This window comes from Ixodes scapularis, unplaced genomic scaffold (genome assembly GCF_016920785.2).
Source record: "Ixodes scapularis isolate PalLabHiFi unplaced genomic scaffold, ASM1692078v2 PGA_scaffold3__209_contigs__length_174095766, whole genome shotgun sequence".
Taxonomy (NCBI): domain Eukaryota; kingdom Metazoa; phylum Arthropoda; class Arachnida; order Ixodida; family Ixodidae; genus Ixodes; species Ixodes scapularis.
The window spans coordinates 93,568,318-93,595,589 of NW_024609868.1; the positions used below are offsets into that span (position 1 = coordinate 93,568,318).

The 27,272-nt window shown below is 46.0% G+C and overlaps 1 protein-coding gene across 4 annotated transcripts in view; it reads left to right on the top strand.

Moving 5' to 3' along the window:
- LOC115313145 (hamartin) overlaps window positions 1–27,272 on the top strand; it is a 73,214-nt gene that overhangs the window by 17,309 nt on the left and 28,633 nt on the right. The window contains exons 7-12 of one of the 4 annotated variants that reach the window (XM_029972063.3): window positions 7,974–8,152; window positions 9,513–9,632; window positions 11,632–11,711; window positions 23,685–23,793; window positions 24,148–24,482; window positions 25,231–25,573. In XM_029972063.3, the coding sequence (XP_029827923.2) occupies window positions 7,974–8,152; window positions 9,513–9,632; window positions 11,632–11,711; window positions 23,685–23,793; window positions 24,148–24,482; window positions 25,231–25,573 (1,166 nt within the window). The remainder of the gene's footprint in view (window positions 1–7,973; window positions 8,153–9,512; window positions 9,633–11,631; window positions 11,712–23,684; window positions 23,794–24,147; window positions 24,483–25,230; window positions 25,574–27,272) is intronic. The other 3 variants (XM_029972064.3, XM_029972065.4, XM_040503250.2) reach the window with 3 other exon arrangements.

Below are 27,272 nucleotides of genomic sequence, written 5' to 3' on the forward strand. Positions count from 1 at the left end.
AGGCCGCCTTGCTTTCAGAGAACTCTTCAAGTGGGCCTCCGAAGCCGCCTCGTCGTGTTGCTGCAGCCGTTCTCGGAGAGGCAGGGTTGCATACCAGATGTCTAGAGTCAGCCAACACAGGCAGGCCGCTTTGTTTTCGGAGAACTCTTCAAGTGGGCCTCCGAAGCCGCCTCGTCGTGTTGCTGCAGCCGCTCTCGGAGAGGCAGGGTTGCATACCAGATGTCGAGAGTCAGCCCACACAGGCAGGCCGCCTTGCTTTCAGAGAAGGCTTCACGTAGGCTTCCGAAGCCGCCTCGTCGTGTTGCTGCAGCCGCTCTCGGAGAGGCAGGGTTGCATACCAGATGTCGAGAGTCAGCCAACACAGGCAGGCCGCCTTGTTTTCAGAGAACGCTTCAAGTGGGCCTCCGAAGCCGCCTCGTCGTGTTGCTGCAGCAGTTCTCGGAGAGGCAGGGTTGCATACCAGATGTCGAGAGTCAGCCCACACAGGCAGGCCGCCTTGCTTTCAGAGAAGGCTTCACGTAGGCTTCCGAAGCCGCCTCGTCGTGTTGCTGCAGCCGCTCTCGGAGAGGCAGGGTTGCATACCAGATGTCGAGAGTCAGCCCACACAGGCAGGCCGCCTTGCTTTCAGAGAACTCTTCAGGTGGGCCTCCGAAGCCGCCTCGTCGTGTTGCTGCAGCAGTTCTCGGAGAGGCAGGGTTGCATACCAGATGTCGAGAGTCAGCCAACACAGGCAGGCCGCCTTGTTTTCGGAGAACTCTTCAAGTGGGCCTCCGAAGCCGCCTCGTCGTGTTGCTGCAGCAGTTCTCGGAGAGGCAGGGTTGCATACCAGATGTTGAGAGTCAGCCCACACAGGCAAACCGCCTTGCTTTCAGAGAACTCTTCAAGTGGGCCTCCGAAGCCGCCTCGTCGTGTTGCTGCAGCCGTTTTCGGAGAGGCAGGGTTGCATACCAGATGTCGAGAGTCAGCCAACACAGGCAGGCCGCCTTGTTTTCGGAGAACTCTTCAAGTGGGCCTCCGAAGCCACCTCGTCGTGTTGCTGCAGCAGTTCTCGGAGAGGCAGGGTTGCATACCAGATGTCGAGTGTCAGCCCATACAGGCAGGCCGCCTTGTTTTCAGAGAACGCTTCAAGTGGGCTTCCGAAGCCGCCTCGTCGTGTTGCTGCAGCCGTTTTCGGAGAGGCAGGGTTGCATACCAGATCTCGGGAGTCAGCCCACACAGGCAGGCCGCCTTATACGCAGAGAAGGCTTCACGTGGGCCTCCAGCAGTTCCCGGAGAGCACAATGGAAGAAATACTTTGCCACACTGCTTACATATTAAGTGGCTCCACACCTGGAATGTGTGGGTGGCCTGATCCAGAGACAACTTCATCGCAGCTTTCATCTTCATAGGAGTCGTCGCTGACATCTCCGGCATTGATTTCGATGATGATTGGTGCAACCTCTCTGTCCGACAGGCTGTCATTCTCCCAGAACTGCTTTTCCATCTTCTTAACATGCTGTATAGCAGCGGTCCAGTTGTCTTTCGTGACATTCTTGATTGCCTGCTCTAGAAGCACCTTCACATCTTTTAGTTTGAAAGACGAGTTGCTTCGTGCAACCTCATTCTTCACTTGCCCCCAGATAAGCTCAATGGGATTCAGCTCACAATGATAAGGGGGCAGCCTAAGAACCGTGCACCCAACAGTTTCAGCACGTGTGTCCACTCGGTAGCTGAGGAACTTGTGTCGCACTTGGGAGACTGAAGAAATTAGTTCCACCTTGAGCATGTCTTTGTCCCAGTCAATTCCCTTTGAGCTTAGCCATTCTTGGATGACACTCTTGGTTGAAGATTTCGTGGGGACACACTCCACGCGTCTTGAGTGGTAGGAAGCGTTATCCATTACAATAACGCTTCCTGGCTCTACCTTGGTCAGGAACAAGTCAAACCAATGTTCAAACCTGTTGCCATCCATCTCGTCGTGGTAATCGCCCGACTTCACTCCATGAAAAATGTCGAGGCAACCTTCCACAAAGCCTTGGTCACCCCCAACGTGAGTGACAATCAGTCTGCTGCCTTTGCCAGATGGATTTTTGAGACCGGTGCTGAGGCCGCGATTTCCTGCGTCTCTGGCAGAACGCACCGTCGTGTCGACCCAGATCTTGTTGACGGTGTGTCCGGCGTTGACCCACGTTTCGTCGAGATAATAGATCGCCTTACCCTCTGCTCGAAACTTCAGGATTGAGCGGAGGTACTTCGCACGCCACACAAGGATGTCGTCCTTCTCAATGAGAAGAGAGTTGCGACTCCTCTTCTGCAGCTCGAACCCAATGTCATGCAAAAGACGGTACACAGTCGATGGACTCGGTTCCACGGCGACCTCATCATCCTTCAGCGCTTCAATGAGGGCTTCGCGTATCTTCGTGACGGTCGGGGTTTCGTTCCTTCGAAAGAAGCCGTGCACGCAGGACCGCAACGCAGACAGCACAAAAGAGTCGTACTGGACCAGGCGACGACGGGTGCCAACCGACTTTGGGCGCTTACCAGTTGGAGTTCGAAGGAGCCCGGAATTCGTGATGGCTTCCTTCTTTATGGCAACAACTGTCCGTGCTCCGACGCCAGTATACTCAGACGTCAGCTGGTATAAGTCGTTCCTCAACCTGTCCGGGTATTGTTCTCGCAGCTTGGCGTACACGGAAAGAACCATCTGCTTGCAATCGCTCGAGAGCTTGCGTCCTTGCCGATGCTTCTTCCACAAATTTATAGGTGTCGTGGCGGCTGGCTTACGTCTCGACGGCGGTGGAGATGGAGCCATGGACACTACCTCAACGATATCCACAAAGGAAATACGCTGAATAATAAAACAGAACGATAAAGTTGTAAAAAATATCTGAACACGCAGAAGAAGAACGCAATCGGGCCGAGCGCGTCGAGCATTCGATTCCCCGACTACAACAACAACATGACGTCACCGAGTTAACCGGACGCGTTCGTAAATTCAACAGAAGTAAAGAAATAGACACTCAGGCTGCAAGTCTTGCGCCGTTTAAGTGGACAGTTTGACGGTACAATTGTTTTATTTGAGAGAAGATGTTAGCCAAGTCGGGAGTGCTGTATTTATTAAGAAAGCAATTCTGTTTGTGAACGACTCACTCTTCCGTGAACAAACGAACGCAGTCAGTAGGGCCTCAGTCACCACGCAGCGACTGCGTGCGATTCGTATTTTAAAAAGAATCACACCAATAAATTTGGACATATGAAAAATTATAGCTCAAAACGTGCTACATAATAAGCCCTATTTAAGATGATTGGATTATCACGATTACGACGCTCTTATAGAACTTTTTCTTTGTAGACACTTTTTTGTTTATATTTGATTCAAAAATGGCGGAGGAGCGCTTCGTGGTGGTGCGACGGTGACTGGCCAATGCGCGGCCTGTAGAGGTGGAGCCTCCGGTGCACAAGTTGGGGTGAAAAAGAGTATAAGGATGGCACTCTACTATTCAATTCAAACCGGTATTCGCGCACCTCTAGTGCTAACTTCATAATGAAAACCCGAGACTGGGGCAAACAAAGAAACAATCAAGCTCGCCCTATCTTTTTTAAATTTTTGCCCAGTCTCGAGTTTTCATTATGAAGTTAGTTCACCAGCTTGACAGTGTTTTTTTTTTTTTTTTCCCCTTTCTTTGTTCCATGCAAATTGCGAGACCAGTTTGAAAATACGAGAGAAAAAAGTACTGTAACATCCCGAGAGATGCCCCGCCCCCGAAAAATAACCCACCCATTCTTTTAAAAGGATTTCGTATTCTCTGCCGATGTCACCATTGGCCCTAGCCAATGGTGACCTTGGCAGAAATAGTGTTACTTAGCCACCTCAAGAGATAAGCGAACATTGCTGACTGGGAAGGTTCATCGCCTCTCCCTGCAGTCGCAAGTTTCACAGGTCACAAAATCTAAAACTAGCATTTTTTAAATTTTCTTTGATCGCTCAGCGAAAGTTAGCCTACTCCATATTTTCACCCGATTTGCTTTCGCTTTTAGGTCGACTATCTCTCTGGACACAGTGCAACCCACTTACAACGATAATGAGAAAGCCCAAAATTTCAATCTTTATAACCGATTATCGTTGTATCTGGACTAGAAACTGATGATTTCAGTCTAGAAACTCTAGAAATTTATCGTTAGAAGCAGTACATTGTTAGATCTGGTATTGTTGTAAGTGGGTTGCACTGTATTATGGTAGTTGTAAAACAAGCACACAGAATGGTGCAATGCTACAGGCTGCACCCGTGGCAAACCGAGGCGTTCCCACTATTGTGACAGTTTCGGCTTTGCCAGCAGTGGAATGCTTTGGTTCCGATTATAAGTCAACCCTTTCAGTTAAGATTTTCAAAAATTTAGAAATGCGTCTACCTACAATTGTGTGAATAGGGCACCTTTGTGAGAAACATGCATTTTCAAAATTTAAATACCGTAATATCCCTGAAAGATAACCAACCCCTATTCCAGGCATGATTACCTACTTTTTCAAAAACCCCGAAAAATAGTTCATATCTAGTAATTGCAGGGCCCTGGCCAATGATGACCTCGGTGGAATTTGTTACTTATATTCAATGAAAAACAAGCGAACATTGTTGACTTGGAAGGACAGTCATTTTTGCTTCATCACCCCTAGCTGCGATTACAAGTTTTGCAGGCCAAAAATTCTAAAACTAGCATTTTTTTCATCTTTTTTTTTATCGGACACCGAAAGTTAGCTTACTCCTCATTTCCACCTGAGTTTCTTCGGGATATTACGATACATATTTAAAGACGCGAAACGTCGTGAGTTAATCGAATTCACAGAGATGTTGGGCATTTGGTGCTACGGCTTGCGGAGAGTGGGGAAAGGCTTACAGCGGAGAGATTAGAAGGAGAAAAATGCGTGTCATATAGGCAGCAGGTAAGATGTGCCACTTCCCTATACCCTAGATACAACCTTGTCGATATAACATCGTTTGCGAGGATTCGAATTTATAGCACCACGTTCGAAAATTGCTTCTCTGAGAAAATAAATTGCCGTGTGACATCCGATGTTCCATCTCAGCACCACCTGAGCCAGCTCCGAGGCTTGGAATTTAGTCATCGTCATTTGCAACTCAATCGTAACTTGTAGGCGGCCGAAAATGTTTTGCCGACTGCCCGGGTTGTTTACACCGACACGCAGGCCTGCCCGATCACACGGTCCTCGTGTGTCCACAAGCATTCAGTTTAGAATGCGATTTGGGCACTGCAAAGTTGATGGGTTCAGCAATCTCAATTTTAAAACAGGGTAGATCCTTTTCAAAAGACTGCACAATCTAGTAGATACCGAGTTAATCACAGTATTTACTCGCACAATGAACGCACTCGCGTAATGAACGCACCCCCCAAGTCGGCTCTCAAAATTTGGACTTTTTTTTTCACTCGCGTAATAAACGCAGCCCCAACTCGGACGTCAAAATTTTGACCCCCTCCCCTCACGAGCGCGAAATGAACGCACGTTTCTATCCTGGTGCAGCGAGGTCGCGAATGCATGGGCAGCGTGGGCGAACAAAACGCCTTGCAAAAAGCGTTAAAAAAATTCGCAAAGATCCAATAGAAGCAAGAAAAAAAAACATGGAGAGGAGCTTTTTTTTTTTTTTTTTCACAGGGCAGTCTGGACTTTGGGTTCGCGCGCCGCCGCGCGCAAGGAGGTAAGAAAGAGGAGCGGAGAAGCCCTCTAAGCAAACAAAACAACTTGCGAAAGGCGGCAAAAAAAAAAAAAAAAAAAAGATCCACGGAAGTGAGAAAAAACAAAAAAAAAAGAGGACCTTTTTTTCTTTTTTTTGCAGGGCGCAGTTTGGTTACGGGGGGGGGGGGGGGGGGGGGGGGGGTCGGGTCGGGTCGTGCGCCGCGCGCAAGGAGATAAGCGGAGAGCCCTCGCCTAAGCAACGCCTAAGCAAACAAAACAGCTTGCGAAAGACGGCAAAAAAGAAAAAAAAAAAACAGCAATGAACTAAGAGAAAAAGAAAAGAGTTTTTTTTTGTTTTTTTTTTGCACAGCTTAGTTTGGTTACAAGGTCCCGCGCCGTGTGCAAAGAGATAAGAAGTTACTTCTATTTTTCAGGATAAACGGTCCTTCATTATGGGAGCAAATAGGGACTCAAAAATTTCACCTGGCGCAATGAGCGCAATGAACGCCCTCCTCAACTTTGCATCGATTTTTCTGAAAAAAAAGTGCGTTCATTCTGCGAGTAAATACGGTATTCGAGTTTGCTACTGCTGTTTGTGCATGTGCACTGAGCATGATTGGACACAAGGGCTGCGCCGCTGTTCGGTGTGAACTCTGCTTGGCTCGTATTGAAAACGAGAACCACATTGGCGTTCCGCAAGGACTCGGATCCAATCACATGCTTCGTGCCCAAGAAACGGCAACCGCCGCTGTTTTAGAGCACAGCTTTTAGGCGCCCATTTCCGCGTATAGCGGCGTCACCATTGCCGTCGGCGTAACCACCCTGCTAAACACCTGCGCTGCAAACCATCACGCATGTTTGGACGTGTCGCCCGTTGACACATTACGAGTCGCCTCACAAGACGCTCCCTCGCTCAGCCTGTGCATTTTCGGTGTCATTTCAAGGAGAAAAAGAACGAAAGGATGGCAGAGTCAGCATTTTGCAAAGTTGCGCCGGCCCATGCCACGAAGACGAACATCGGACTTGAGTGTCGGCGGCGTTCCTCCTAAGATGCAATTCTGCGTGTGACGGTTTGATTCACAGATCACAATACACGTGCAAATGCTTTTAGGGTAGACATTCGTCGAGGACATCGTGGAATTGCGATTATCGTGGTGCCATATTTCAAATGCTAGTTGTTCTACCGAAGTGTGAGTGCTTGAATGTTTTTATTTATTGATAGGACGCGTGTCTTGGGTTGCACTTTCTGCGGGAAGTTTTGTTTTTCAGAGATCACTTGCCGAGATGACTATGGTATTACAGCAAAATACCGAACATGCACCCATGTCACAATTGGTGCTTATCTGCTTTTTTGGAACTTTTGAAAAACAAGCAGAGGACGTATCAGGCACCCATTCTAGAGTTCTGAGCCCCCTTGGCTAGAGGGGCCATAATCTATGGCATAGATTATGGTCACCTTATACCAAACACCTTACTTTTTAATTTTTAATAAAGACCAAAGCATGCCAATTATAGTAATATAAAAAAGTGCCCCGAACAGGACGTATTGCAGACAGAACCCAGAAAGAGATCTGTATTTACTAAATGGGAGGTAACATTTTTAAATTATGTTTTTATTTTTATAAAATGTATTATGTATTCTTTTAGATTTCTTCCACCCGCTTAGCACTCATTTCACAACCATGCACGCACATTCCCACGAAGACGGGACGTGAGGCTTCATTCAGAAAATATGACGGGATGGCAGAAATGCACCTCTGAAAAGGGACTGTCACAGCCAAAATGGGACGTCCGGTCGCCTTACCCCTAACTAATTGTGATGTTCTTCCATGTCAGCCACTTACCTGCGCATGCTGGTGCATAGCGGAGATCCTTGATGCGTGCCTGCCAGGGTAAAACGGCAAAGCCTGACGCACGTACGCTGCAAAAAAGGCGTAGCGCACCCCGTAACGCACCTCTTTTTGCAGTTTTCTCTCTCGGACTTCACATTTGCCCATCCACCCAGTTTTTTTAAGGTTTGGAAATTCCCTTGCTGCTACCCGTGTTGGGTTATGACACAGCACACCGGTTCAACAACACGTAGACATGTACTGACCGTTATCGCCCGCGTCACATGCTGCAACGGCCCTTTGTCAGCAGCGGGGCACCTCTCGCATGGCCGGTTGCCCTTGGCCCCCTCGCGGTGCAAATGACCACTTCGATTTGCCAGAGGGACAGCCCAAGGCTGTTCACAAAAGCTGTCTCCAGATTTTGAATGAGCCTTTGCACGTTTTGTTACTGAATTCCCGTTCCCCGCTTGGTGCAGGTGGAAGAAGACCCAGACGTACGACATCTTGGTGGAGTGTGCGAGGCACGTGGTGGACTCGAGGGAGTGGATGCCTGAGGCAGAGGCCCCCTCCCCACCCCCGGTGCTGCCGGCGGCCCTGCCCGACCTCAACAACGTCCCTCCCCTGCAGCAGCCGCCGGCCGCCCACTTCCCCAAGGGTGAGCGCTTGTCCTGTGCACTCTGCCCGTCTTTACAAAAAAGCCCCGGAAGACTCCGCTCCGGAAAACGCTTCGGTTTAGACAAACGAGGAATGGGGTGTCCAAGCAGGCATTGAGGAAGGATCCGCTGCGTTAGTACACCGGTTTTGGCAGACGGCCGTTTCCAAACGTTTTTGAGCGTCTAAGGTCTTAAGGAAATCTGCGCTTGCCCCATGACATGGTTCATATAACGAAGGCCACCAGGCTTTAGCCACGTGACGGTCACCGTACAATAGACTCTCGTCAGGCCGATCTCGCTTGATCCGAATTCTCGACTATGCCCAGAAAATCGGGAATGTTTAAGAAACTTCTCATAGACAACCGTTGGAGGGGTAAGCAAAAATTTGCTTAACCCTTTGACGGTTGCCACTGTATGTGCACGGCGGTGGGTATACGTTGGAAAGTTCTGGCCTAAATGCGAACCTGCGTGCACCCCTGGAGGTGTTGCTGTCTGTGATGTCTTTGGGGAACAATATTTGTTTCATTCTCGCCGTGTTTCGTTTTTGCTGGGGATATTTATAGTTTTGAAATTCGACACTCTGCACAAGTGATACGTTGGAGGTGGTCGCCTCGCGTGTCCCCTTTCTGGGATTCCTACCGCAGATCTCTTTTTAATTTTCTTGTGAGGTTGCAACACCGGGGACAGCCAATAAATCCTAAACGCCAACTTTCTTAGTATATGCTTTACATTTTATGCTTTTACATGCTTCGTCCTTTCCCGCATCTCCCCTTCACCCTTCGTTCCTCCAAAGACTTCCCCCTTTGAACAAGATGCGGAAAGCAGTGTCCTCCTCTCTTAGGCTCCTCCTTCTCTCTCCTTTTGCTACCTCACCATCTCCTCTTGCTGATTAAGCACGAGTCGAATCCAAGTGCTGACACGGCACTCATGCTCCATCTGTTCCCCACATTGGCCTCCTGTAGGTTGTGCGTAAATGTAGTACCACGGCCCTCTTATCTAGGAAGTGTTGGCTACTGTCGCGTTTTTGGAGATGGAGAAACTAAAATGATTTTTTGTGTAACTGTATATCGATGTTCTGCGTCTGGTCTTCAAGCGACTTTCTCTAAAAAGTGCCCACCAAACTTGCATGGTAAATGCGAGCTGCGTCTCTTCTCGTGAGAGCGCCATTCCAGCGGCAACCGAGCAACGGTCTCGGGACAGGGCACTTTGCAAACCGTTTCAAAGTGCTATGTCGATAAGCCGTCTTTCGGCTTCGTCCGGGGTAGCGTCCCTGCAAGAAAAGACATGGTTTGTGCGTTCCATATAAGTTTGGCGAGCACCACTAATGGAGGGCGTTGAGAGGGAGTTGTGCCCGGCTTTCAGGAGAGCCTGCCGTCTTCTCGTCGGTTGCCATGTCCCCCTGCTGGAGCCCCATTGAGGCCTGTGGATTGGCCAAGCCCAGGCAGTCAGCGGGGCGGGAATTCCCCAGAACCCTCGTTCACGGTGAGCAGACGGAGCTGGAGCCACCGATAAGCATGCTTCAGAATATCGACACATCAGCCATTGGATTGGATTGGATTTAGGACTTACCCCTCTGTACCGAGGGATCTCAGCAAGGCTGGATGTAGCATGGCTAGTGGCTAAACTAGCCAACGTCGGCTACACTAGCCATCCCGTGGCTTAAGATCATTGATGCCAGTTATCTGAAGCTTTATCTGACATTGGAGGAAATGCCTTTCCATTATCTAGAAGCGTTAGAAAAGTCTGCGGTGGAGAAAAAACATGTTGTCCAAGCTTTCTAAAGCACAGGAGGTCATATTTGGGAATCGTAACTGCTGCCAGTTGCGTTGCACTGGGCAACAAAATGGTGGTGCCTACGAGACGATTCGGGGAAGCGAGTTTGGATGCTGTAAGCGTAGCTTAGTTGTAAACAGTGCTACACCATGTTGCTCTGGATGTGTGTAAGAAGGCTGCTCTGATAGACTTATTAGGAGCATGAAGAAACTCGGAAAATGAGAGATGGACGGAATTTTGCCCCTGTCCAGCACAGCCAAACGAAAAACTTAAATCTATGAGCACCCAAGATGTAAAAGTAAGTGCTCTCTATTTGCCGCTTTGTGTTTGAGATTTTCTAGGGAAACATAATTTTTGCCTCGACCGGCTCTCGCCCTGCTTCAGTGTGCACGTGCGTTGCTCTAATGTCAACCACTGTACAATGCATGAATTCTCCAGCGCCTTTTTGGGTCATTGAAATTTTTTTCAAAGGATTTAGCAAGGCCATTGTGAAAAGGGTTCTTTATCGTGCTCATTCATGTTAGACTAGGCATGTGCGAACAGCAAATTGTGAGGTCAAAGCAAATTCAATGCAAATAGTGGTTCTGGCCAAATATTTTATAATTTAATATAGAATAGTTTTTCCGAGCCTTTCGCTGCTGAATCATCCTTAAAGGAAAACTTATCTGAACTCATGAAGCTTGTTCCCAAGCTTCCACTTGTCCATTTGTAGGCTAAGGTAATTTTAATCTAGCTATATTTATGGACTGTGGTCTCAGGAAGTCCAATGCCTGCGTTGGGATGACAAGCAAAGGACAGATTTCACATAAAATTAAGCCTATGAGATGCCCAGCTCTACCTCACAGAAGGCACTTATAAATCTCCTTGCTAAATGCAATTATACTTCCTTCAATCCTGAATCTGAAAAAAAAAAAAAAAAAGACAATCACTAATGATGATTGCTCCTTGTCAGGGTATCTCTGCCTAACATACTCCTGCATAATATAATAGCCAGTTTAATTTTGAAAACTTTACTGCAGTGTAGATACCAACATTCACATAGTTTCCGTTTCTTTTTATATACACCAGGAATGCGTGTGCACCATCCCACTCTAAAAGTGTGCATTTCTCCTAAGCACGTGACTGCAGTACATATTTGGACATTTCGAAGTGCCGATCGCGGCAGATTAGCCTCGTTGAGTGCGCTTCTTACCACGCACCTGTGCACTGCAGAGAAGTAACACCCGCAGAAGCGAGCTCCGTGGGTGTTGCTCCTTTGCAGTGCATCAGTGCTCGGTAAAAAACACTCTCAAGAGGGCTAACCCGCTGCAATTAACGCTTCGAAAATAATTAATATCACAATTCATCTCTATGTGAATATTGAATAGCATATTATCTGAGATTGCTATTAGAAAAATTGAATATTAGCACAATCCTATGTTAGACCCTTGGGGATCCAACACAATTGGGTGCTGTATGATATTGCCACACTTTGGTTAGCTGTAGTGCACATTCAGTCGTGCTGGGAAGCTGTTCACAGTATTCATGCAAAGGGTCATGCAAATGGTTACTTGGCTCTTCAGGTGAAACAACTGTCGTCTAGGGAAAGCTTCTTTTATTGAGTAAAACTTTGAATAGTAGCGTAAGCGGGCTGCGCTGTGCTCGAAATGTTGGTCGGAGGACACTCAAGTACCTCGTCATTTTTACTTTCTTTTTTCCTTTCTTGTAGAAAAATCATTTGAAAGCCAGGAAGGCAGCTTACCACTGGATCTTGCTGTAGAGGCAACTCCGGAGGACATCAGCGCTCAGGTATGGGCTTTAGAATAGAGTGTGCTGAATGTGCATTTCTAAAGACTCTAAGGGCTGTGATGTTTGTTCTCTTTGGATTTTGGAATTTCCCAGCAGTATACTGTAAGCAACTTTTTTTTCACGGGCTGTACATTTTTCGATTTTGGGTAAAGCTGAAGTTCTAGAATAATTCACAGGTTCTAATTTTCGCGATGCGGTAGGGTCTCAATATAGATTCCAATGTGTTTACATTATACCGAAATTTTTCACGGGACCTATTTTTCGCGAATTGTAGGCGATTTGCGAAATTCGTGAAAATAAGGCCCTTGTGAAAATTAAAGGGCCCATGAAACGAATTTTGGGCTGGAATAAATCAGTCTATATTGGGAGTTTACTAGGGGTGTGTGAATATACGAAATTCGAATCGAATAGAAAGTTCCCGAATAATTCGATTCGCGAATCGAATTCCTAGTATTCGGTCACTCGAATATTCAATATATTCGGCCAAAGACGCGCGGTCGGCACGGAGCTGACAAAAAAAGCCGTTTTTTCTCCCGATGTAAGCGCCATGATGTTAGACAGACCATGTGAAAAACAGCTCTTGGTCCTACCATTCCACAAAAATCTAACGCACAAATTAGAAAAAAAAAAAAGAAAAGTAAAGAACTCCACAAACTTTATAGCACGCAGATTTAGGTACTCACGATCGTGACACAGAATCACAACCGAAACATCCCGTTTGTGCCCTTCCAGAGAGGAAATTGTGGCAGGCCCGAATCCCGCGCCATGCCCAAGTCTTTTCACGAGTAAAGCCCCTCGTTTCAAATTGAAGCACCATTGCAAAACACACTTGGCCGCACTCACAGAAATCGGCGACTGCACAATCACAGAAAGAAAACCACGTTAACCACGCCGATGAAACCAGCCGACTTATTGTCGTCATTCTTTTGGAACCGCTAGCCGTGAATTCTAATTTGGAACGAAACGGAACGGAAAAATAGTGTGCCTAGATATGAGAGGGTTTCCAACCGTTCGATAGCAGCGTTTGAATCGCAAAGTGCGAGAAGGTGACGAAAAGACGAAAGCGTCGATCGGGATCGGGCAGGCAGGGCAGGTACGGCAGGCATCGTCGCCCTCCTGTTTGCTCGCCTTTTTCCACGCGACAACACAACAGATGCGCGCGCGACCATTCTGCACTGAAGCTGTCTCCGTGGTTTCAGTTTCGCTTGCTCCCTCTTTTAAATCAAGCCTCTCTAAAACAGAACAGATAGACGGAGAAATGGATGGATAGCGGCAGTTGGACGGTGTCTTGCGCCACCTAACCACGTTTTTTTTCTTACTTTAGGTTATATTGTTTAAGCCTGTTCACTCAGATTTAACACCTATCTCTTTATTTATGTGAAATAAAATACCAGGTGCCCTTTTTCTTCCTTAAAATGGAAACCAAATATCGCAAAATGCCCCTTTTTGAGATATATATAAATATTTATAAAAAAAGTCGCAGTGTTAGGTTGTGCTTTTAACAAGAAAAAAAGGCATGCGTGAATGTCTTTTTTTTAACGTTTAGGGTAGATAAATTATATTTGTGTCATAAAATTGGATCTTTAGTGCCCAACATCCAACAACAGCTGCTTTTATTTTTTTTTCACCAGAATTTTTTTTTACATTTTAGCTTTTGTTCCATACAAGATGCATATTCTACAACAGGCACATACCCTGCACATATAATAATCTCATTCGCAGCACACTTAGAAAAATTCCTAAAATAAAATCACTATTCGATATTCGATTCGATATTCAGCTTTTCTTTCTTGATTCGATTCGGTATTCGATTCGAAAAATACTATTCGGTTTTCGCACACCCCTAGATTTTACTAATAGCACATCTTTCAGTGGGCCAAAAGAAGAAAGGTAAAAAGTCAAAAGCCTGACTTTCGGTACGAAAATTTGAAAACACAACGGACTATTTCATACCTCCTTTCCTTCGTAAGCTCTCTGCCTTTTCACTGTGATACATCCGCACACCCCGCAGCGCTTTCCCGGGCCCAAAGGAACGTCACACGACACCGGAGCTCACTTAATCCCTTCACCCCTCAGCTGACATTGTGGGGGAAGCTAATCGCTTGCCGGACCAATCAGCCGCCCCCCTTAAATCACCTGACCTCATTCTCTGCGTGTGAGTATGCTTGGGAGAGCGTGATCACGTGGCAAAAGTGTGGCTGGCCCAAGGAGCACGTAGCTTCCACAGCACTGTCAGCTTCGGGGTGAATGGGGTGGAGAAAGCAACTTTTGTCTGAATTTTGAGCGACAGACTAATCTTCTAGGGGGACAATGGATGTGTCCGGATTACACAAACGAGAGTCCGAGCAAGAGGGGACTCCCCCTTTCCGTCTTCTTGAACTGTTTGGTAGAATGCGCAATTTATGAGTTGAGGAGGAAAGCTAGACAGGAAAAAGATAGAAAAGCGTTTGATGACGACTCTTTTAAGTCCTTTACAGTAGACTATTTTACTTGAGTAAGAGAATAGAGCCGTGACGTTTGGGCAGTCCCAGTGGGAAAGCCCACCGGAACTGCTTAACTGCTGAGAACAGCCACTTTGTCGTCTGCTCTCTGGATCGGGCGCATGCCCATTTTCTCTTCTACCCCGGCAAGTCCGTCAAAATGCCTGGATGTACGTAGATGGCGCTGCAGTTGTTCGAAATAGCACAACCTGAAGAGCCCTTAGTAGAATGGTCTATTGGAGCTGGTTTTTGGTTACTAGGTGGGTTCCCTACTCTTTCGTCTCATACTCTGCTTCCAAGATTCGGTAGCCCAAATGTGGCTCAAACTCTACCGGCATTACAAGGTCCTCCATCTGCACAGGGCCAGCAAACGACATCGAGAGAAGTTGGATAGGAGGAACAAGAAGAGTGTGTGCATGTGCAAGAACACTTCAGACTACTCTGCAAGGTTGTTCTAAAACCGAAAACATGTGTGCAACTTTCAAGGGCTGTTTTCTCAGAATGGAGTTTTCCACTGCTGCTGTGGCTGCTCGTCCGAGCGATATGTCGGAAACTTCTCAGTGGATTTTCGTGCTGTCTTTTTAGAGCGCAGCTCTTAGGCGCCCGTTTCCGGCTTGAGCGGCTTCGCCGTCGACGTAACCGCGCGGTGCATTATGGGTAAATTTCCCCGCTAAATCTAGCGGAAAAATTTCCCCGCTAAATCTAGCGGAAAAATTTCCCCGCTAAATCTAGCAGAAAAATTTCCCCGCTAAATCTAACGGAAAAATTTCCCCGCTAAATCTAGCGGGGAAATTTTGGTCACATGACCGGGGGGGGGGTCACATGGCCTGGGGAGTCACGTGACCTCGAAGGGGTGGCATGTGGGTCACGTGCCCTCGAGGGGGGAGGGGGGGGTCACGTGACCCCCCCCCCCTCCCCGAGAACACGTGGCCCTCAGTACCCTTCCCTCCTCCTCCTCAAGCGCTGCGCTCCAATTCGGCGTTACAGGGAGTTGTAAACAGCTTCCACTTTTTTATTTTGTTCCTATAGTATAACTTTGTGAGGGCAAAACAGAGCCCTTTTTTTAGAAAACTGTTATATATTTATAAAAAAATATATATATTTTTGATGAATTTAAGTTTTATTGACTCCATAAAATTCAAAGTTGTACTATAATGTTTCAACAAAGAAATTTAGACAAAGGGCTCTGTTATGCCCTAGGGAACCTATCCAGGGGCCACCATAACACATTTTATACTGCTACTACCTTTTTTAAGCTCTCCAGGCGTGGGATAAGTAATGGATATGGAGGATTTTAATAAATGTTTCTAATTTGAGAAATAACACGTACAGCTCCATGAAACTGTGCGGTTACTCTTATGTCTGTGTTATAAACACACCGTCTAAATTTCGTTCAGATATCTTTAGAAATAAGGAAGTTCTTATTCATCGCCCACGTCCTCCCTTAAGGATATCAGAGTTCCAAACCAGTACTGCATATTTTGTATCGATTGTAAACCTTGCTAAATAACTTCTTGGTCGTATTCTGCGAGTAGAGGTGTATCAAGACCTGACAGGACAAAAACTAAAGTAGCTTGATGTGGAGTGTTCTTCCAACTGGAAACAAGTCATTGTGATTGGCAGAGACACTGTAACTGCCATCTCAGATTGGATGTCCGAAAAGAGATTGTTCGGACTCTGCGCATGGAGCTTCTATATCAGGGCCTCAAGTTACCTGCTTTCAAAATTGGCATATGACAATGTTTTGTTCAAAGACTTAAAGTGTGTTCATCCAAGTTTCACTCAAGAGGAAACTTCTGTCAGTGTTAAGGAACTTCACCCAACATGTATCTCAAATGACCGAGTCTGAGCAAGTGTCTGCTCTAACAGACGTGTTTTTGCGCACGTCTCAACTGAAGCATGTGATCCACTTGAGCGACTTGATGACGTCTGGCAACAAGTCCTCTGCCTCAAGTGCGAAGATGGGACCCCTAGGTACCCCTTGTCAGGGAAGTTCGTCAAAGCTCTACTTTCTCTTGCACATGGCAACGCTGATGTTGAAAACGTGTTAGTAAAAGAGAATTCACAGGGTCTTTTATGTTATCCCTATGACAACTTGAAGGCGAAAGCCCAAGCGCTGATCCCGGTGATAGCAAATTTCCGAAGACCGTGCGCTCTCTGACGACACGCTTTTGGCGCCTCACGGCATTTCGCATGCCTGCTCTTCACCGCTGCTGGAGCGAGAGTGCCCTCCTCTCCCACTGGGTTTTTGCGCCGCACGTGCACCTGCGCCGATTCTGGCACAAGTAATGCCATCTCATGGTCCAGTGGTGAACCGCGGGTTTTGGTACATTTCGCGTCTCCAACGTGTTTTTATAACTTTCGTGTTGCCGGCGTGTTTTCATACTCTTCATGTTGCCGGCGTGTTTTCGCTTGAGGACTTTGAAGGTCAACTGAACGATAAGACATATAAGGCTTTTGCCTTAGCAGACACCTGTTGCATGTGAGCAACAAGCTTTTTATTGCAAGTGTCAACAGCTTACGTTCCACTAGGTCTTTTACTAAGAGTTATGGTCAAGGTCTGTCTCCAGCTCAAATCACGCTGGAGATGATCAGGGCTGTCAAGGGCTCCTACAAATAGTATCAAGAGCAACTGACAGCAGAGGATGAGCAAGCTGCTAAGAAAAACAACCGTGATAAAGATTGCAATTCCAAGAGAGTTTGTGAAGAGGAGAAGGTTCAGGCAGATATTAAGTCAGTTAAAAGATGCTTAGTAATACTGGATGCTGAACTTCTAATTGCGAAAGGAATGAAGACAAAGACTTTCCACGACATAGAGAGTGGTCAAACATTGCTCAAAAAAGGGCAAGCGAGGCTTGCGGATGCCCTGCATAGGTTGGACGCGTCAAAAAAGAAGTCCAGTGCAAATCGTCGGAATTGATATATGTACATATATAGTATAATGATAACTATGTTTATGTTATATAGAACTGTGTTTTGTTGTACATTTTTGCTATTCGTCTGAAGAGACATTTTCAACCATTGTGATATGTTTTAATACACACTGGAATTACCAACCTTGACTCCCTCATTTTGAAAAAGTGTGTTCATGCTGTGTACTTCTAACACTATTTTTTTAATATTTTTATTAGGGATGGGCGAATATTCAGTTATTACGAATAGCCAATCGAATTCTGTTCTATTCGGCATTCGCTTCGAATCGAATTTAGGTATTCGACAATATTGAATTATTCGACAATATAGAATTATGCGACAATATAGAATTATGCGACAAAATAGAATTATTCAACCTTTCTAATTATAGTCAAACCGGACTGTATCGAACCCGTTTACATCGAATTATTCCTTATATCGAACAATTTTTGTGCACAGTGTTGTTACAGTGATAATATATACCAAAAACTACGGTTGCATCGAACAAAAATAGCAGCCGCTACCGATATATCAAACTGCCAGGAGCGTCGTTTTGCTCTGCAAGCTGGCTTTCCCCCAATGCGGGTGGCTGCATTGGGGGAAAACCAGCTTGCAAAGCACGCTGGCTTTTTTTTTTTTTTTTTTTTTTTTTTTTTTTTTCAGGCGGTTGCGTTGATTGCCTGGAAGGAAAGAAAATATATCTTTTGCGGAGAGAGGATGCTCCGTGCTCCCTCTCCCCGCTCCATCCGCAAAAGAGAATATTATTGGGGAATTGTAATAGACCGTTTCTGCAGCCCGCTAAGAACCTGGCACTCCGTAATCCGCCACAAAATCTTGAACTATGCAGATAAGGCTGGCAGTGCGCATGCGCAGCTACGGCGTTTTCTTGTCGAATACTGTAGCGGAGGAGAAAAACGGTCTACTACAACTCCCTATTTTTTCTTCCAAATTGATGCAGCTGCCCAGAGAAAAAAAAAAAAAGCCAGCTTGCTTTGCTAGTTGGCTTCCCCAACGCAGCCATCTGTTTTAGGGGAAAGCCAACTTGCAGAGCAAAACGGCGCTCTGCAGGAGAAAGTGCTCGCGTTGGACGTGCTCCGTGCTCCCGGCATAGTTTAGCGCTAATGCGTGAATATAGAAGGCACTGGCCTCAGCATTTCGGACTCCGTCGATAGCGTAGAAAAATATTGTTATCGCGGATGCAATGAAGAAAAAGCAGCAAAAGATGCAAGACTACTTCATTGTGTAATATTTTAGCAGAAAGTGGATTTTTGAGAGTCAAATTCATTAAAACTTTTATACCGAATTACCCACTGTATCGAACTGGTAGAACTTTTTTGTGAGTTCGATATAAACGGGTTTCACTTACTGGGTTTGGATTTACGGCCAGGTGGCGCAAGCTTCCGACCGTTTCAACCCTTTCGTGCTACCGAACTCAATACACTTGAAATTAACAATTACAGTATATCTAATACCAAATAAGGGCAAACATAAAACTATAGCTTAAACATATCTTGTGGTATTTTTTGCTCGTTCTATTCAAACTATTTGATTTGAAATTATTCGACCAAAGTCACTATTCGCTTCGAATTCGATTCAGACCCAAAATCCTCTATTCGCCCATGCCTAATTTTTAGTATGAAGAACAATAAACAATATGTCCAGTAAGAAAGATGGGGTCTTCCAGGTGCTTTGTGAAGTGGTGCAATCCTTATTGAACTTTTTAAAGGGGCCCTGCAATCATATTTAAGCGTCTACCTTTTTTGTGGTTTCCACGTCTCTTGAAGTTCGGGCAAGCGAGCGGGCACGGAGAGAGTAATTTCCACTGCTTGGTGGCAGGTCGACATACCTGCCACCAAGCAGTGGAAAAGGCGGCACATACAAGAAAGGAGTACGTAGTGGGATCAGGCGCCGACACGGAAAAGTCCTGGATGTATGCGGCGGCGCTGCGTTCGCATGGATAGGAGGATCCGATCGGCTCCGAGCGTTCCGAAGGCCTTCGGCGAGAAGCTTTGTCTTGCGGTCTGGCCGTTTCGCGGTATGGCAGCGCGAAGTGGCTCCCATTCTGAACTGATCTTTCCCCCGTGTTTGCTGTCCCTTGTGACCAATAAAGTGTCATGCCGAATTAGTGTTTAATCGCGCAGCAAATGCAATGAGAGCCGCTCTGGCTGCCCGCTGCATACAGCCTATCCAGACCATGCTTTAGTAGCGCCCTCTCGCGCCGTCGACGTGGAGTGCGGCAGCTGTGAGTGCTCGCGATGAGTTCACTACCCCTCGTTTAGTTCACGGCCAGTCAAGCAACCAAGGACGTCATGAGGGAGGTTATTTTTTGCTTGTTTTTGTAATTTTAATTTGCTTATAACTTTTAAAATAAAGCGAATTTCGAGAAAAGAAAAGTTTCACTAAGTTACTACATTCAGTGCGCTCAGGTTAGAGGCAAATTAAAAACCAGTAAAAAAGTCTTGCAGGGCCCCTTTAAGGGGTGACACCACCTTCAAGTGTCGACTTTTAAACCAGTTGCTCACTATTGATAAAATTTGGAGGGTCTATTCATCTCGTTGCGTAAATGCACTCTATAAAATTTCATTGCTGTGGGACTATTTTCTGATAAGCTACAGGGGGAGGTACACAGCTATTGATGTAAGTCGCGTCACTTGGCAAGGAAATCTATCGTATAAAATTTTTAAAGAATATTGAGCATTTCTAAGCTTCAGCCGTTAGGGGGACACTACTCAGAAAAAAATTGTTTTCTGCAAAAAAAGTTGATTTTGAAAAATGTCATATTAGCACCTGGAGAGTATTTCCAGAAAGTTTCATTAGTTTACACTGCATAGTTAATTTTTTATAAATTATTTTCTGTCCATTGAAGCTAAAGAAAAGGTAGGGGTTGAACACTTTGAACACATTTTTCTTTGTTCCACATTTTGGCATAAATTTCATTTTAGGAAAACTATCGTTTGTTAATGGGACAAGAGGAAAGACTCGCTTATTGTTTTTCCTAAGTGGAATTTTATGGGCAGTGTAACTATGGAATTGTTTTTTGACTTTGTGGCTGTCTTTTATAAAAGATGTTGAGATTTTGTGCTTGACATAAAAGAAAAAAATTTATTTGATTTTTCACTGCGATGTTAGCTTGAAGTAAATTCCTTTTGGAAATTTTCTTTTCACAGCTGCACTTTCTAGGCATTCTGCTGCAGATCTAGAGAAGAAAAATGTGTGGTATTACATTAGTTTCCTAACGATAGTTTTCCTAAGCAAAGTCGGTGTGTTCCTGATAAAAATGACTACAAGTTATTTTACAACTCATGTACACTGATGAAACTTTGCACTGCATTCTGCCTTGCAACTTCCAGTATATACTCGAAATGTCATTCATATTAAGCCATAGGTTAAAAAGTCAACCCTATTGGGTAGTGTCCCCCCATAACTAGAACATATGGTGAATAGGGCTATCTATGTTTTACCTTAAAATCTGTGTTTTTCCTATGCAAAATGTCAATTTGAAAAGCATTTCACATAATGGGGTATTTTCTCCTCATCAAAAGTCTACTTTTTGGCAATAAGAACTTTATTTAAATAGAAAAATAAATATCTAGCCATATTTCTCATTAAATTTCAGTTCAGAAACATCCACAGCAAGGAATACATTCAGTGATTCATTGAAATGATAGATTTCCTAAAACAAAAGTTGCTGCAAAAAAGTGAAACTGAGAAAAATGTGTTTGAAGTTTCCACACCACTGCATTTGCTTTTACTGGTTGTGGTGGTGGCAACTAAAAGGCACCAAGAGCGTAAATTGTGCCTTCTGCTTATAACCAATCTCCAGCATGGCTTTGCTGAGTGAATCTGAGCTTAAAACGCTTTCTTTGCATGTCATTTTGTTTTCGGCATGTGGACATTGATTGTGAAACAAGTGAGGAATTGGGTATGCTTGCAATACACGAACCAACATCAGCAAGTATGGGCGGGGCAAGCACCATCGAAATACAAAGCAGACAAACCCACGTGACATTCTATAAATGAATGCTGGTTTTAGTCAGTTTTGTGTTCAGTCAGGGCGGGCTTTTCGATTCTTGGCCATATGCATAGCCTCTTCTACGTGAATGCTGAACTTCTATGGTGTTCTAGCCCGAATAGAGTTTACTCTCAAACAAAGATATTTAATGTACTGAAACTGTGAAGAAATGTTCTTTCGAACGAGAGTATGATCATCGTACTAGGGCATACTGGTGCAAAGCTACAGCAGTTTGAAAACAGGAAACAGAAGTTTCACATTTCATAAACATGTGATTTTGCTTCGTTGGCTTACCGAAAATTTTTTATTTCTCTGTAAATACTTCAGATATTGAGATAAAAATCTGCAGGAGTATACATTATTAGTTGTGGAACCACAATACATAAAAATAGGAAAATTAGATTTTTTCTAAAAAATTGCAATTTTAACCCATTTACTACCAAAGCCGGTGAATCGCCGTGCGTGCCATCAGGGGCACATTGCCAAAGACGGCAATTCACCGGTCTGCATGAATTTCTATTTTAAAGAGCCATTCATAGGATGGCACGCTATGTAGACTTGGGGTAGTGTAGTTAGATACATTGCCAACAGATGGCGAGGGTCGTTTTGTTCGCTGTGTTTGTTTGAGCTTGTTCTTTTGTGTGTCGTCTTTCCCGTTTGATTGCTGCCTGCTTGGAGAAGATGGCAGCGTTCAGTGTATGGTGTGGCCTTCCTGACGATGAAATCATAGATATCCTCTTCGACAGCGATGAAGACGGGACGTCGGGTGAGGATAGCGAGTTTTCGGGGCCTTCTGTCGACGAAAGGGGGCAATTCCGACAGCAGTTTTGAGTCCGAATCACGGCGAGAGCGCACTGGTTGTGTGATGCATAAGCAACTGACGATGGAGTGCTTCGAGTTCTTTCATACGAGGAAGAATCTGCGAGGGCCTATTGATTTAAACACTTGAACGAACCACTTACGCATGTAATTAAACATGTTTTCTTGTTTTCTGCACTGGGTTTTACTGTAAAAGCTTATTATACAAGCAAAACAGTCACTCCTAGTGTGGCCCTGTTTTAGGGGAAAACATGCAGTACGGAAGGCCCAGCAGCGTGCGACACTCACGGTAGTGAGTGGGTTAAGGTGCTATCCCCCCTTAACTGATATGCTAACACATGATGGATTCTGCTTCAAAAGCATCGATAACTGCTCCAAACCAACATTTTGCCTGCTGCAAGACCTGCTACAAAAAGAAAAAAATTGACCGCATCTCCATGTGGTGAATGATGTTGATTGGGGCGAAGCTCTGGTGGTGCTTGTCTGCGTAGACGCTGAGCCGCAGCATGCCGAGCCTTTTGTTCGTTTTCATCCATGTCAGAAAGAGAATGTGTGGTATGGAACGTGGTTATGTAAGCATTTGACCGCAGCGCCCTCTTGTATATAAACGTTGAGCCAATGCATGCAAAGTTTAACGCGATTATATATGCATTTGACCGCAGCGCCCTCTCCCGTATAGACGTTGAGTGGCTACATGCAACGTTTCATCCATGACATCCCCAGCTCTTGAGTTACTACCACATCTCAGAGCCCCCTACTCGTCCCGCAGTGGTTAGTGGTTAAGGCGATGGACTAGAAATCCATTGGGGTCTCCCCGCACAGGTTCGAATCCTGTCGACTGTGCATACCTTTATTTTTCTTTTCATCATTTTTTCCTTGCCCTACACGAGCACGTAAGCACGTGAGCTTACGAGCATGAGCACGAGCACCAGCAATATCGATGTGAGCACGGACGCCGGACGAACAAGGCTAGACCCTAAGGAGCTTCGCCCCTAAAAGTCAAATGCCACATCCATCACTAAATTAATAGGTCATCTATAAAGCTTTTGGTTTTTGACATTCTCTTTCAGGCCACTAAACTTCACACTTTATGTGTTGTAGGGGCAATATAAGGGATGGTAGCTCATCAAACTGGGGGGGGGGGGGGGGGTGAGAAAGATTATTAATTTAGGGGCACCGAAAGCTATCTGATTACACACAGCGTTGGAACTTTGCAGTGGTTAGTGCAAGAGATCAGCAAACCACATGACTTGCGAGCATTGATTGATGGCGATAAGTGACATGTGTGTGGAGGGGTTTGCTGTGCCAACGTTTACAAACTTTACGCAGTGCCACCAAAAGGCACCTCGGTGCTAGAGGAAATCTGTTTACCTGTCCTATGCATTTCCTTCAATGACTTGACACTTTTTGAAAAGTGTGCTTGAATCGTGGCTTTGCGCTTTGTTTCATCCTTGTGACTATAGTCTTTTCCAGGTTTAGAATGGCGAAGCACGTCCCACAAAACTCTCCACTCTTTCCACTTTAGCAGAGCGAATGCTGAAGAGGAAGTGAGTAGAGAGAAGAAAACCACTAATCATAGTGAGCAGAGAGCTTTGGGGGAGAGGCTTGTCCTGCTATTCTCAACTTGTAACAGATTAAAGTTCTGTGACGCAGGGGCCTTGACTCACTCGCACCAAGTGTCTTTTATCTTGGTGGTTCTTCCGATAGCTCTGTTTGTGTTGCAAACTTGAGGCCTGTGTTTGTGTCCAGCAGGGTAATGCTCAACCGGTCTCGGGGGTCGACAACCTTGGAAGCGCCAAAGAAGAGATCGCTCTCTCTGACCTGAGCGGCAGAGGACAACTGGCAGTGTGCGATGAAGGTAATTACCCCTCATGCAATGCACCTGAGTATCAGTTGGTGTGAAAGCGATCGTGAAGCAGTTTTCAGATTGGTTAATTATATCTTCATGCACAAAAAGTATTGAGAAGGTTGCTGCTTTTGTTTCCACAAGCTAGCGTTTTTAAAGAACCTTAATTACACTTGCCTCCTTGACTGCTTTACCAATAGGAAAAGGATCATCTCTTGGTGAGATATAATTTGTTCGGTCAGGCTCAGTGGAGGTGGAACATTTCAATTACTGACCGTGTGAATTTTAGGAACAAGATGAACCAACGAGCTCCACGAAAGCCTGTAAAACAATGTGATCGCTAGTCACGAACCAACTTTACTTCAGCAGGTGGCGCGGGTGAGAGGGACGACCAGCAGACGACCCCCGGCCCGACGGGGGTCGTGGGCGAGACCCCATTCTTCTCGACGACCAACAACCTGACGGCGGAGCCGCACAACTCGTTGTCGGAGCTGCCGGAGTACCAGGAAGAGCAGCAGCTGGGCAGCCAAAGTGCAGCCGCCTCGCTAGAACACAGCATGAACCGGCTGCGCTACTACAGCCAGTGCCCCATGAGCTGCTACGGCATAGGCAGGCCCCCGCTGGGACGCAGCCGCTCTTGCCCTCGGCTGCCGGGGTCCCTGCCTCAAGCTGGGGCAGGTGGGGACAGTGTCCCCACAGGGGTGAGCGGCCATTTTTGTTGCTTTTGCTGACCAGGTTGGACTTTGTTTGAATTGGGTTAGATTTGGCGGTCACCCTACACCTGAGAGCGCAGTGCAAGCCACATCCTCGTTGGACCAGTCATACGCCTCTCTTTCGCCACGTCATCACGCTCCCGGCCACACCTACATGCGGAAGGCCGGGTCAGGTGATAAGAGGGAGACAGCTGATTGGTTCAACGTGCACGTAGCCCCCACTGTAGTCTCAGCTTAAGGATGAACGGGGTATAGGTTAGGTTCAGTTAGGATTAAGGTAGGTATGGTTAGTTTTAAATTAGGTTAAGATAATGCAAGTGTAGATTTCGGTTTGATCAGGCTAGGATATAGGTACTTCCGCAAAGTCTCAACCCACAGAAACCCTGCCCAGTGCCCAATGTGCCAAGGCACATTGGCCATTGGGCAGAGCACCATTTTTTTGTAAACACCATTCTTGGAAGAAGAAAAGGTAGCTCATAAGATATTCGTCTCTTTGCATGGTGCGGAAAGTAATGCATTTATAGAGGTTGGTATAGAGGCATCATTCCACCGGAAATTTGAGGACAAAGCCTTTCTTTGTGAATAAGGCTAGGTCAAAGTTAGGTTAGGTTATATGTGGTTTATGCTAGGTTAGGTTAGGTGAGGTTTGGGTTAGCTTTGGTTCGAGTTAGGGTGGACCCGGTAATTCCGTCAGCCACTTCAAATACACGTGTTTCTTTTCACACCCCCGGTGCAGCACGCGGAGCCCAAGAATACCCTGTTCGAACTGCCTCCGGGAGTGCTACCGCAGCCAAAGCCGTGCCGCGCATCGGGTGACTGCGGGGACCGGGGTGATGGCGCCCGGAAGGTGATGCAGGCGCCCGAGGACTCGTACGGGGCCCTGCTGTCCCTGTCCCTGGCCCCGTTCCATCCGCAGCAGAGGCTGGGCGAGGCCCCCTCCTCCTCCTACCTGACACTTTCCGAAATGTCCTCCGGGGAGCTGCTGGAGAAGCACCTTCAGGTCATCAGCGATAGCTACATCAGGCAGATGCAAGCGTCGGGCAAGGGTGGCTCGTCCACGACCCAGCCCGGCAGTGGTGGTGAGTTGTCGACGCAGACGAGTTATTGCACAACCATTGTCATAGCACTAGACCAACAAAAGATTTTTTTTTTATTTGACTGCTAAGGAGAGTGAGCGTTTTCCCCATCTGCCTTCTCGCACGTTTGGCTGCAAGCATTCTCCTCCAACGTGCAAGCATGCTCGCGGCTTGGTGGCTTCGTAACCTCGTGTCCAGTGCTGGCAAAACTGCCGGCACACATTGTTACCTTGCCTTTGATAGCGCCTGCGCTTGCAAACCGATCGCACTAGTAGCAATGGCAGTGTTCGGGGAAAGCCTCCTCATTGGGGTCACAGCACGTGGTTCGATTAGTCAACATCCCGGGTGGTGGTAGTTTGATAGTGACTCACGTTGCTTCCATACTTTTACAGGGGTATTCGAGGGGATGTCTTGACTCTTTGAAGCAGACAATAACTCAAAATACTCAGATTCAATATAATTGGGCTTGACCATGTTTGATTGAAAAGTCAAATGGATTTACACTGGTATTCAAATCAATGCTAGTGCATACCGCTCGCATGTGCCTGCCAATATTTTTAGCACTAGCTAAGGAAGGAAGTCAAGGTTTAACTCTTTAGCTGCTATAAACAACATAGTTTGCCGGTATTCTGTTCAACATGTTTAGAAATACATTGTATGTGAGCTGATTGCTCTGAAGCGAGATATTTATTTATTTATTTGTTTATTTATTCACCCTCAGGGCCAGAGGCATTACAGAGGGGAGTGGGGTACAAAGGTCACAAAAAACAAAACAGTATAGAGCAAGAAAATATACAGTTGTTAGGGCTTTTTGTAAGCAAAGATTAGCTACGGCAGTTTTAAAACGTGTGCAATCAGGGATTTTGGCGATGGCTCTGGAAAGGTGATTCCGCATTGTTGAGGTGCTAGGAATTAAACAGTCATGAAAATGTTTTGTGCGACTAGATGGAGTGCCAACCTTGTGATGGTGATTGATGCTTGCCGAAACATAATGAGTTGCTGTTAGTAGCCTTTCTTTCAGAATCGGGTTGTTATGATAAATCTTATAAAACTGACACAGACAAAACAATTTTCTACGCTGCAAAAGCAGAGGTAATGATAAGCATGCTTTCATTGCAGTCACACTAGATGTACGATGGTAGTTGGAAAGTATAAAACAAGATGCTCTGTTTTGAACTGATTCTAATTCTGAAATAAGAGGTTCCTGACCTGGATTCCAAACGGAGGCTGCATATTCCAATTTAGTGCAAACTAATGTTTTATAAAGTAGTAATTTTAATGAAATGGGTGCAAGATAAAAGTTTCTTCAGAGATAGCCTAGCATGCGATTCGCGGTACTTACAACATGATCGACGTGAAGTTTCCAGGACAGGTTAGAAGACACATGCGTGCCTGGCATTCGGAGCCTGCGCCTCACATGACTGAATTTAGCGAATAGCGGCGCCGCACGTTCGAGGCACGCGGCGCGCTCAAAAGCAGGGGAACGTACGTTGGGGCGCGTGCAACGTCTAATTTCCTGCACGGCACTTGATCCAGCTCCTCACGTGATCGGATTTCGGTGAACAGTGGCGCGGCGGCTTGTGGAAAACAGACGCGCAACTCTGGCTCCCTTAGGGAGCCTATACAGGAACTCTATTCTTACCTAACCAGTAAACTGTTCACTGTCAGCCACTTCTCCAAGCACACAAGTATAAGGCGGTAA